We start from the raw sequence: 12,193 nt of genomic DNA, 5'->3' as shown, positions 1-12,193 counted from the left end.
GTCCGTTCCGCCGGCTCCGCCGCCATGTTACCGTTACCGCTTCTCCTCCTAGACGGTAAGGGCCCCCGTACCCATCTCATGGATTTAGGTCACCTATAATCTCAACTCGTTCCACGTAAAATTTGGGCTTTGTCGGTATTGGGGTCTGGGTGTGGCACTCATTGCAATGCACCCTTGTCTAAAAATGGCAAAATTAAATGCTAATTATCTACCCTACAGAAGGAGTTACGGGAAAAATTTCTATAGACGGCTTTCCAAAAGTCATATGTGTAGATTTCAAATATACCCTCGGATTTGACCTTTGACCTTTACTTCAAGGTCAAATGGGTCAAAATTTTCAAAAAAATGAAATTTTTTACGAAAAAAAATTTTTTTGCCCTGTTATTCAGACGCCACACAGACTTAACCAATAATATTATTGGAAAGTGTTACCCTTCAGGTCATCTTTCATCTCCGTGAATTTGGGGTCAATCGGTGCATTTTCACAGGAGTAGCGGCCATAAGATACCGAAACTGAAAACTGTCTCTAATTCGGGAACCGTTAATGCTAGAGACCCATTCTTTTTTGCATTTTGTAGAGCATGTAAAGCCCAACACTGGAGGTGGTCTCGGTTTTTTTGTATTCCATACGGTTTTCGAGTTACGCTGTATCAGAAAGTACATATTGGTGGTGAAAGGAAAATGTACGGAAGCCGACTGGTGCCATATGTAGAAAAAAAAATTATCTCGAAATTTCGAGATACTATTTTGAAATTTGAACAAAAAAAATTTTTATCTCGAAATTTCGAGATAGCATTTTGAAATTTGAACAAAAAAAAAATTATCTCGAAATTTCGAGATAGCATTTTGATATTTGAGCAAAAAAATTTATCTCGAAATTTCGAGATAGTATTTTGAAATTTGAACAAAAAAAATGCTATCTCGAAATTTCGAGATAATTTTTTTTTTCAACATATGGCACCAGTCGGCTTCCGTAAAAATGTGCAGTACGGTAATGGATAATAAATTTTGAACTCCGGAAAAATAAAACATAATGCTTGGCAAAGCAGACAACTTGTGGTCAAAAATGACATTATTTTATCAAATTTAAACTTCTGCAACTTCAGAGAACCTCCCATTTCAAGAACTTTGACCAAAATGACCTTTTCTTTATTTTAATTAATTTTTTCTGTAGGAAATTTATGGCACATTATGGTAACTCCAAAATTATAACATTTAGTCCCTTTTATCTCCAAAACTGGCAGAGATAGGTCCATAGTTACTATTGAAGTTGAATAGGAAGTCATATACTGGCAATCTTACTGTGACCTTGAAATTGACCTTTGACCTACTTATCACCATGAACTGAACTTTGCAAATTTTGCTTCCCTTTTATCTCCAAAACTGGCAGAGATAGGTCCATAGTTACTATTGAACTTGAATAGGAAGTCATATACTGGCAATTTTACTGTGACCTTGAAATTGACCTTTGACCTACTTTTCACCTTGAACTGAACTTTGCAAAATTTGCTTCCCTTTTATCTCCAAAACTGGCAGAGATAGGTCCATAGTTACTATTGAACTTGCATAGGAAGTCATATACTGGCAATTTTACTGTGACCTTGAAATTGACCTTTGACCTTCTTTTCACCATGAACTGAACTTTGCAAATTTTGCTTCCCTTTTATCTCCAAAACTGGCAGAGATAGGTCCATAGTTACTATTGAAGTTGAATAGGAAGTCATATACTGGCAATCTAAATGTGACCTTGAAATTGACCTTTGACCTACTTTTCACCATGAACTGAACTTTGCAAATTTTGCTTCCCTTTTATCTCCAAAACTGGCAGAGATAGGTCCATAGTTACTATTGAAGTTGAATAGGAAGTCATATACTGGCAATCTTACTGTGACCTTGAAATTGACCTTTGACCTACTTATCACCATGAACTGAACTTTGCAAATTTTGCTTCCCTTTTATCTCCAAAACTGGCAGAGATAGGTCCATAGTTACTATTGAACTTGAATAGGAAGTCATATACTGGCAATTTTACTGTGACCTTGAAATTGACCTTTGACCTACTTTTCACCTTGAACTGAACTTTGCAAAATTTGCTTCCCTTTTATCTCCAAAACTGGCAGAGATAGGTCCATAGTTACTATTGAACTTGCATAGGAAGTCATATACTGGCAATTTTACTGTGACCTTGAAATTGACCTTTGACCTTCTTTTCACCATGAACTGAACTTTGCAAATTTTGCTTCCCTTTTATCTCCAAAACTGGCAGAGATAGGTCCATAGTTACTATTGAAGTTGAATAGGAAGTCATATACTGGCAATCTAAATGTGACCTTGAAATTGACCTTTGACCTACTTTTCACCATGAACTGAACTTTGCAAATTTTGCTTCCCTTTTATCTCCAAAACTGGCAGAGATAGGTCCATAGTTACTATTGAAGTTGAATAGGAAGTCATATACTGGCAATCTTACTGTGACCTTGAAATTGACCTTTGACCTACTTTTCACCATGAACTGAACTTTGCAAATTTTGCTTCCCTTTTATCTCCAAAACTGGCAGAGATAGGTCCATAGTTACTATTGAAGTTGGATAGGAAGTCATATACTGGCAATTTACTGTGACCTTGAAATTGACCTTTGACCTACCTTACAATGAACTTAACTTTGATTGCACCATTTTTAGTTATATATATTTTTTGCATATTTTGAAAATTCTTGTTGATTGCATTTTTACAGCTTGTCAAGCACAAGACTGGTGGCTGCACCCCTTATTTTGTGTATGTGGGGGTCTATACGAATGCGCTTGCTCCAGCTGGTGGTACAATATTCGGAGGCGGTATCGCCTCTCTGATCCTCTAGTTCCAGTAGTATTCCTATGGCCAGTGACGGCCATCTTGGGTTTTTTCAAAATGATCAAATATGCACATTTATTACCTGCTAGATATGTATCACAGTGTAATAATAATGTGTAAAGCACTAAAAAGTAAACTTTATTTGATAGTGAATTAGCTGGCTTTAGTTCCAACCCTTTGTAATACTATAAGTATTCCTATTACATATGACGGCCATCTTGGATTTTCTCAAAATGCCCAAGAATACTGTTAGTTACTCACCACATACATATTGTGTGGGTAGAAAGGATGTGGGAAAACACCCAGAAACCAGCTTAATTTGATAGTGAAAAATTAATCTTTCCAGTTGCCATTAGTTGAATCACCGTATACTAGAATTCCTGTGGCACATGGCAGCCATCTTGGATTTTCCAAAATGCCCAAGAACACTTCGTAGTTACTCACCACAAACATATTATGTGGGTAACAAAGATCTGAGAAGCAGACTTAATTTGACAGTGGACAACGTATCGTTCTAGCTGGTAATAGTTGTGCACTAGTATTCCTATGGTTGTTTCTATGGCAAATGACAGCCATCTTGGATTTTTTTCAAAAAGTGCAAGGGAACTTGTTTGCTATTTGACATATATGAATAAAATGGGTAATAAGGGTGTGGAAAACTTTGAGAAAATAATTTATTTGATAAAAATCAACATAGGCATATACATATTTCTAAAGAATTCAATAAATTGACGGCCATTTTGGATTATTTGGCCAAACGGTAATTTTTTTCCGTGGGCTACGGCTCTAATTTGATTTAGAATGTCAAAAGGTACCCACATGCAAAATTTGGTGCTTTTATCCACCGTGTCATGATTTTTTCCTTAAGCCACCGGACTATATCTCATATTATCTGTTTATTATGGTGTTGATGATCAATTGAGCACTGTGGTTCTTTAGTATTCTCTTGTTTCTTGGAAAATTGGATATTAATCATTTCATTGAATTCTTTTGAAGAAATAAGAATGAATAACTCTTCCCAGAATTATAAGGACTGTAAGGACAACATCTGTATGTTCTAGATTCAAGCTCAGATTTCAGGAAAGAATAAGTTCCATGGACATTGTTGCTATAGATTTCACATGTGGCATATTGTGTGGGCAGAATTAACCAATGTTTTACAGTATGCAATGTTTACCTTTTACTATTTACCCTTTATCAGACACAGTTTTATTTGCCTCCCCCCCTCCACCCCCCCCCCCAAAAAAAAAAGGTTAGCATGCTAGTGCATGCAGCATGCTAGTGTTGTCAACGAGTGATATGGCAGAGTACAGGACTGATGGTGCTGATATCTTGTGTTTTTCCCAACTTGTTGCCAATTTCTTTCCGCCAGTGAATAAATATTAAAAGAGAGCTCCATTCTCCTTACTAGAAGACTCGCTGTACTAGATGTTGTGTGCAGTTGCAATGAACCAGTTGATCAAGATCATTGTGTTAGGTGTGTTGGCTGTAGCACAATCATGGTTGAGCAGAATGTGTTAGGTGTACTGTGCAAAACACAATCAGCTGTGAACACTCCAAGATAGAAAAAGCATTGCATTTCCACACCAAAGAGCACATTGTGTTAAGCACAGTTTACTTAGAATGAATTCCCAGAGGCAGTGTGTGAGTTAGTTAGATATCATCCTGTTGTTTATGGTTTCCTGGCTTAGCCTTGGCATTTGAACACTTCTCTTTACTATGCTGTTTCCCTCATTAGTTTGGGAGTGATTTCTGGACAAGAGGTCTTAACGTGACGACGGCCAATATTGATGTTAAATACAACCTGGTTCAAATTTGACTAGTGATGAAATAAAAAGATATAATGTGTGAAGTTCAAGTCTGTATCTCTGTTGAAATTGATGCAAATGTGCAATCTTATGATTTTCATATATTGTTTTTTTTTTTTTTTTAATATTTTTTATACATATTTTATGAATTTATGTAAAATTTGCACGATAATTACGGATATGTTAATCGAAAGGTATATATTTTACATGTTTAAGACACCAGTATAGCATGATGCTGTACAATTTTTTAAGGATGAAAAACATGTTTAGAGATATAACTGCCGGGTGAAGACAATCTTCAGTTTTATGTAAAATAAAACAATATGTGTATTTGCTGTCATTTCAGGGCAGTGAAAATGGGGGAGACACGGCTGTTGAAGGTAAGGCAGGCTGCTTATACACCCTTTACACTGGATGGCGTCTTTTCTGCGACCATGAAGGCACGAGCATTGATTTGGTATCAGAATGAAAGCTCATTGATCAGCCAGTTGTCGGCATGAAAAGTATTATAATTTTTTAACTCTGAAATGGGGCTGTACTGCTGGACGCAAAAAGGACGCCGTCCAGTGTAAAGGGGTCATTACTGTGTCCATATCGTACCTGGGCATTGGTGTAGTATTATGTAAGTGCTTGTCAGAATGATTGTGTCTGTTTGTATGTGGATTTTTTTATACAGGGTTTGTGGATGAGTATGTATGTGTATATGCATGCACGCACGCATATGTATGTATGTATGTATGTATGTATGTATGTATCTGTCTGTGTACGTTTGCATATATTTACTTGACTTGTATATGTTTGTGGCAACAGTTGACTTGTTTGTGGGTCCAGCATGAGGTGTTTTCAGTACAGTTATGATGTGAGTTCTGCTGTAGACTTCAGTAGTTGTCTCTCTGGAAGGAACATTACACCTGGCAGGTACATCCACTGTTGACTGGAGGTCAAACACTGATTGCAAATATACCAGAGCTTGTTCATCTCCGTCAAGATTTTATACATTTCCTCATGGAAAATCTTCAGATTCTACAATGTTTTTAGGATATGATGAAGCACTGCTTTGACTTCCATTTAAAAAAAAAAATTGGTTTTAAATTTTTTTACTTTCGTTCTGCTTGACCTTGATGAAGGTCACATTACTTTGTCCCTAGACTTCATAAAACTTTTTAAAAAGATATTTTGAGCTCACAAGGGTATTTTTAGAGCTGAGTCATCTTAAAAGCATGTTTATTCTGATATTGAGATTTTTACAGCTAGGTTCACAGAAAGTGGAGGACTCTGAAAGGTTGTTTACCTAGATAATTCTTCCCTTAATTTAACACCTGGTATTCATCAGTGTGGCAGTGGAGCAGTTCCTGTTGAACACAGCTCTGGCTGGTAGACCAGACAGGAGTTTTTTTTTCGTGGAATCGGGGGAATTCTGCTTTTTTACATGACCCCAGAGCAATTAAACCCTTAAAAATGTACGTAAGGTATTTGGTTCCACAATAAATGTTCAGAGTTTTTTTCTAAAACCCTGGCTCATGGCTGGTAAACTCCTCTCTGACACATCGTCCTTATGTTGTCTTATATTATGTTGTCTTATATTATCACTTTGGAATAGCAAGTTTTTACTTTTTCATTTGATTATTTGGTTACTTTTTCGTAGTCAATCAGGACTCCTGAAGAGGTGATTTTGTATAAGTTTGTAGGCTCAGTTTCTATAGCTCACTGGCTTTAGCCTTTTGCTTACCCATGTCTTTATCACACCCACACCTGCTTTTACCCAACCCTATCTTCTACCAACCTCCTATGTAATTTTCTACCCACCTATCCCTATCCAACCCTATCTTCTACCAACCTCCTATGTAATTTTCTACCCACCTATCCCTATCCAACCCTATCTTCTACCAACCTCCTATGTAATTTTCTACCCACTCTCTTCTCCTAGCTACCAACCCCTCTTCCAGATATCACCCACCTGCCCACCCACATCAACTAATTGTAGCTGCCTCCTTCCTCCTCCTCTCTACCTCTATCTGCAACCCACCCCTGTCACTTGTGATAGATCCAGGTAGAGAGAGAGAGAGAGAGAGAGACCTGCCTGCAGGCTACAGCCCCCTCCCTCCCCCAGATTCCCCGGCTGCACCTTTCCTTCCATTTTCCCACCTTTCTCCGCCCACATGTCCCCCATCCACCCACACACCCACATCAGTGTGATATAACCAGAGTCATAAACCTCTGTGTTGTCTGTAGCTCCTATACTTAGCCCCCAGTGCCAGTTAACATCATGTACCCAGTCAATTACCTGGTGATGTACTGCTCCAAGGAAAGGTCTCTCTTGTCCCCAAGAAATTCTGTGATGTCTCATTGATAGTCCATGTTTGGGGCACATGCTGAGTGTAATGGCAGTCCAGGGATATGGATGGTGTAATATTAGTTCTATCAAAAATACATCTTGTGGCTGGTGATCCTGTATTGTCCAGATATTGTTTAATAAGGGATAGATAAACACAACAGGGCCACCCATAAATGGTTAGCGCCCTGGGAATGTGTTATGATGTTTTCTTGCCTACAGAGAAGCTTGCCCAGAAAACTCTGTTATTTGCTGATAAAGGGCCCTACAGCTTAAAAAAGGGCCCCTTTAAAGCATATTTTTTTGTAAGTGGATAAGTCTGGTTCAATCTATATAATAGGTTTTAGGATAGCTAAATATCCTGGTTTAGGGCCCTTAGGCTTATTATAGGGCCCAAAGACTTGAGAAGAGTAGGGATGGGATTTTTGGCACTTTCTCTGGGTAATAGATTTTGGGCAGACTATTATCCTTATTCAGGACCATGAAGAGTAGTAATGGGGCCCGCCAGACAGCAGGAAAGAGATAATAGAAGCATCTTCTCTGGGTAATGGCTTGGCTCATCAGCTGATTTGAGTGTTTTCTAAGTGTGTTTATGACCAGGATAGAAGTGGCAGTGAAAGAGTAAAACTCCAATTTGAAATAGATCTGGAGCTGGTTTTCTGGAAAACAAGCCCAGAGTTGGCCAAAATATTGGAGGCATTGCTAAGTTTTCCTGGCAGTCTGCAGGACGGTAGAGGAAAGAGTTAGTTTTGGTGCAGATCAAATCTTGTCACTATCAGAGATAGGAGTTGATATCTGACTGTAGACAGCTGCTGGTGTAGTACAACATGGATGACAGGGGTAAGACTGAAAACATAGGATATATTGGGAAATAAACAGAATAACAGTCTGTGTGTGTGTGTGTGTGTGTGTGTGTGTGTGTGCACGAATACATGTGTTTGCCTGCCTGCTTGCTTGCCTCTGTGTGTGTGTTTGTGTGTGTGCACGTGCACGTGTATGTACATGTGTGTTTGGCTGCCTGCTTGCTTACTGGCCTATGTGTGTGCGTGTGTGTGTGTGTGTGTGTGTGAATGTGTGTTTGTTTGTGTGAACAGGTGTTGGTGGAATGAAATGAGGCATTCATGGTACTGTTTCATAATTTCAAATTAATTAAGTATTGATTTCAGATATTTTGTTGAAAACTTATGAATTGAACTCATCCACCTATCTTTTCATTGATTTCATTTTTCTGTTTTTCACGTGAAGTGTCTGCCTTTGAAAAAGTTTTTTTTATGAATTATTGTTGCTGATTGAAAAAAAAAAACAAAAAGGATCCTATTGTTTTATTTTAAATCTGGACTTCAGTCTTAATCATAAAAATATACAATTAATTATGATTATCGTTCCAGATCACAAACGCAAGCGGACCAAGCTGAGCTCCCTAGAACCCATGGACACAATATTTGTGAAACACGTGAAAGCGGGTGGACCAGCACAGTTGGCGGGACTCAACCAAGGCGACCGTATTGTTTCCGTCAATGGGGAGTCTGTCACTGGGAAAACTTACTCTCAAGTTATAGCATTAATACAAGCAAGGTAGGCTGCAGTTTATTTTATACCTGGATCACTTTTGCATGGAGAGTTTTTGACTTCAAAACTTTGTGAAAAGTCAAATTGTTTACTAGTAGCTTACCTTTTTGAGTTTCTTAATAATTTTTTTTCTCTTTTTTGCCAAAATGAAAGTGTTAAACCACTGGCTGAGGTTAATAGATTGTTTGCTCCTTTGTAAGTAGACAAGTTTAACATGAAATCCAGGCTAAACAGTGTGATTGGTTTTGTAAGCATTGCTGTGGAATGGGATGTGCTGATGGTAGATAAGAAAATTGTGAGTGATAGGTTTTGTGTGGATTGCTGTGGATTGAAATGGTTTGGTGGAAGATGAGGAAAATCTGTTTGATGAGCAAACAAAATACAAACAGATTTCCAGGAAAATGTGAAACTCGTTGTTGGAAATTATAAAACAATTTTAAACAGTATTCCATTGCCATGAGTATCTACTGTTAATGTCAGTAATTACAGTCTGGTATGGTAATAGATATCAGTGCAGCTACATAGTATCAGTATTGGAGCTCCCTAGTAATGGTATAGGGTCATAAATTGATATTCCATCGTTAATGCCATTGATTAATGGCCAGTGTTATCCTATTTGCTAGGACACAGTGGAGGAAATTGTCCAGTTCCAAAGCATGGTGCAACTCGGGGATCATATTTAGAATGTACTAGACAGTTATCACAAACTTTATGGTAAAATTTCTAGTGATCATGAGATCATACTCTACTTTCTAGTCGCCTACTAACGATAAAAAATAATACCTCCATTGTCAGCAGTAATAATACTTGGAACAAAAAGACAGCTTGTGATATTCATAGTAAGCTATATTTTCCCCCAGAATGCTGGGTTAAGGAAAGACAACATCAGAGTCATTATTTTAGTTTCCAAATGAAAATTCTGGATACAAATGTCTGCATATTGTTTTACTGTTGATTTATAAGATCATCAGCTCTCCAAATACAAGATAAACCACTGCTGGCAAGGATGTCTGCTACCATTACAGCAGGAGTTATGGGACATTAAGAACAATAGGAAGATTTATATGCAATAGTCAAAATGGAAATGAAATGTAACTGCTGGAGGAAAAGGCAAAATGTGGTTCTTAATCCATGTATTTTGTTGCTGCAGAATACTTGAAAACTTCCCATATGTTAGGTTAGTGAGGTTTGCAGACATGTTCATGTCTTTGATGGCATATTGTCATCCAAAGTCTTCATCTAAAAGTACAGTCAGACCAGCTACATCATAAGTTACAGAAATGACTCAATCCTTTTAATCAGCCAAAATCATCAATCTTTCAGATACATAATTATGGTATCATTAAAACTATGTTTCTGTATGGCATTTGTGATGTTTTTACTACATAGAAGAGAACTATAGGATGGCCTGTTTCTGGTTCTTGTTGTTTTTGTATTTTACGAAATAACTTTAAAAATGCCACACGTGTAAAATTCACAATTTTTCCCAATTTTTTTTTTTTTTTTTGAAAAAATTGAGTCAATGCCCAACCCCTGCTGAATGCTGCCTTTGAATTCTCTATCTTGTTACAGGTGAAAAGTTAAAACAATATATCTTATAACAATGTGGTTTAGTTATTTAGCAATGCAGAAATATAGTTAATTGAAGTCTATAAGTTTAAAATGTTAGTCAGTTAAAATGTTAGTCAGCTATCAGTCAGAGCCCAGCCCCAGTGTTATTCTGTGTGGTCATATCATTCCATGTCAGAGTCATTTAGAGTTCACAGCATAGCTGAGGATGTTCTACCAGTGACCCCGCGGCTCTTAACATTTCTGTGAAAAATTGAAAACCTTGTTGTCATGGCAACCAGTGGTAGGTAATACTGCCAGAGTATCTGCAATTACTGTTACACCAGGGGCACTGCCGCACTTAACATTTCTACACAATTTAAAAAAAATGGTTAATCTTCTTGCCTAGGTCTTGGATATGGTAATGTGAAAATTATGGCAGTTTGGAATAATTACCTGCTAGGTCATGCTAGGAAACAAAATAGTTTACGCATTTTGATTTTTTTTACTCAAGCAAATAATGGTATTTTTTTAGATAAAGGGAAATAATAGGCAATGTAGTTGAAAAAGAGGAAAAAAAAGAAGTAGGTTGGCTGTAGAGGTATATATTGAATCTGGCATTGTGTTAGTTGAGCCATCTCAGCAGAGTCACATCTTAGTAATCTTCTCTACCACAATGAGCACAATGAAGGCAGCTCTGGGCAACCAAGGTATTACTCCAGGTAAGACCAGCTACATAGAGAGAGAGGCTTCCGTTTTCCATCCAGGAAGACTGAGTCAGTCACTTAGTTTTGGGGAAAAACATGTTTACAGCAGTGTTTGGCATTACTGACAGCTGCTGCCTGATGTATTGAGGGGATGGGTTCGTAGGGAGGGGGGGGGCACAGGTGAGTTACCTGGCTCTAAGCCAACTTATCTCCTTCTCTGCCAACATAGCAAGCACACAGATTACTTAAGATAATACAGATTTGATATTTATTTTGCAATGTTCAAAGGTTATCTGACTTTATACTGTGATATGAAAGAGAAATGAAAAGATAAAATGAACTCCAGCCTCTAGAAGGTAGTGATAAAATGCATTACTAAGTATTACTTACCTCAGGTAGTGTATTGAAAGGAGACTTGAAAGTCTAGAGAATAAGATTATCCTTTACACACAACTAAATCCCAACTTTGTTATCAAAATTGACATAACATGCAAGCAGTTTTGAAATGAAGCGTGTTGTTTATGTGCTTACACAGGCACCTTCTATTACAAGTAACAGCACAGTTTGTGTCTGTATAGCAGAGTTTTTGTTGTTTATATGTGTATTAATTGTAGGAGGTTGTAATTGTGGTTTACCTAGTGGTTGATATCAGTAAATACCATGCTATCACCGCGGGACAGCAAGGCCAGTGCCGGGTTATTTACTCAGCAACCTCTGTACATTGTGAACTGAAAAGTCTCCTGGCAAACCTTTATATAGAAATGTACTATTCCTGTAACAGCTACCATTCTCTACCACTGTTGTTGTTGCTAACATGTTGTTATTGCTGCTATTGCTTATGACAGACACCAATAAACTCTGTATGGGTTATAGTAACTGTTGTTGTTGCTGTTTTTGTTTATTAGCACTGTGTGAGTAACTGTAATTGTTGTTTTCTGACTGTTACCGTCATCATAGAGATTATTACGTCAAAGGTCACATTGATCCCGTTGATATGGTAGTCTGTTACTGTTATTGTTATTGCTAGATAGCAGTAGATATTATTTTATTGCTATAGTAGACATACTGTTATTGTTTTCATTGAGTTTCATGCTGATGGTATTGCTGTCATTGTATATCATTGGTGATATTGTACTATTATTGTTTTCCCAGACAAGATGACAGTGTTATCCCAGTCGTGTGGTGACCTAATCCAATGTGTTATTCCTATTAAGAAGAGTATTTAGAAAGTTTATCTGTTTGATCAGTTGATAGCAGGTTACAGAGCTGAAATGTTATCATGCCAGTGAAGTAGAGTGGTGTGTGGTGTTGACACTAGGAGACTGGTGTCCTCATTCTGTCTAACACCACCGGTGACACGGCGTCCTCATTCTGTCTAA

At 37.6% G+C, this 12,193-nt stretch overlaps 1 protein-coding gene across 12 annotated transcripts in view; it reads left to right on the top strand.

The window, feature by feature from the left end:
- The window catches only part of LOC106159807 (rho GTPase-activating protein 21), a 95,262-nt gene that overhangs the window by 30,294 nt on the left and 52,775 nt on the right, over positions 1 to 12,193 (top strand). For all 12 annotated transcript variants that reach the window (XM_087013398.1, XM_087013396.1, XM_087013395.1 and 9 more), the window contains 2 exons: positions 5,005 to 5,038; positions 8,379 to 8,565. In XM_087013398.1, the coding sequence (XP_086869524.1) occupies positions 5,005 to 5,038; positions 8,379 to 8,565 (221 nt within the window). The remainder of the gene's footprint in view (positions 1 to 5,004; positions 5,039 to 8,378; positions 8,566 to 12,193) is intronic.

This window comes from Lingula anatina, chromosome 5 (assembly GCF_051362555.1).
Source record: "Lingula anatina isolate TDL-2025a chromosome 5, LinAna3.0, whole genome shotgun sequence".
Taxonomy (NCBI): domain Eukaryota; kingdom Metazoa; phylum Brachiopoda; class Lingulata; order Lingulida; family Lingulidae; genus Lingula; species Lingula anatina.
This window is presented reverse-complemented; position numbering and strand designations above follow the sequence as displayed.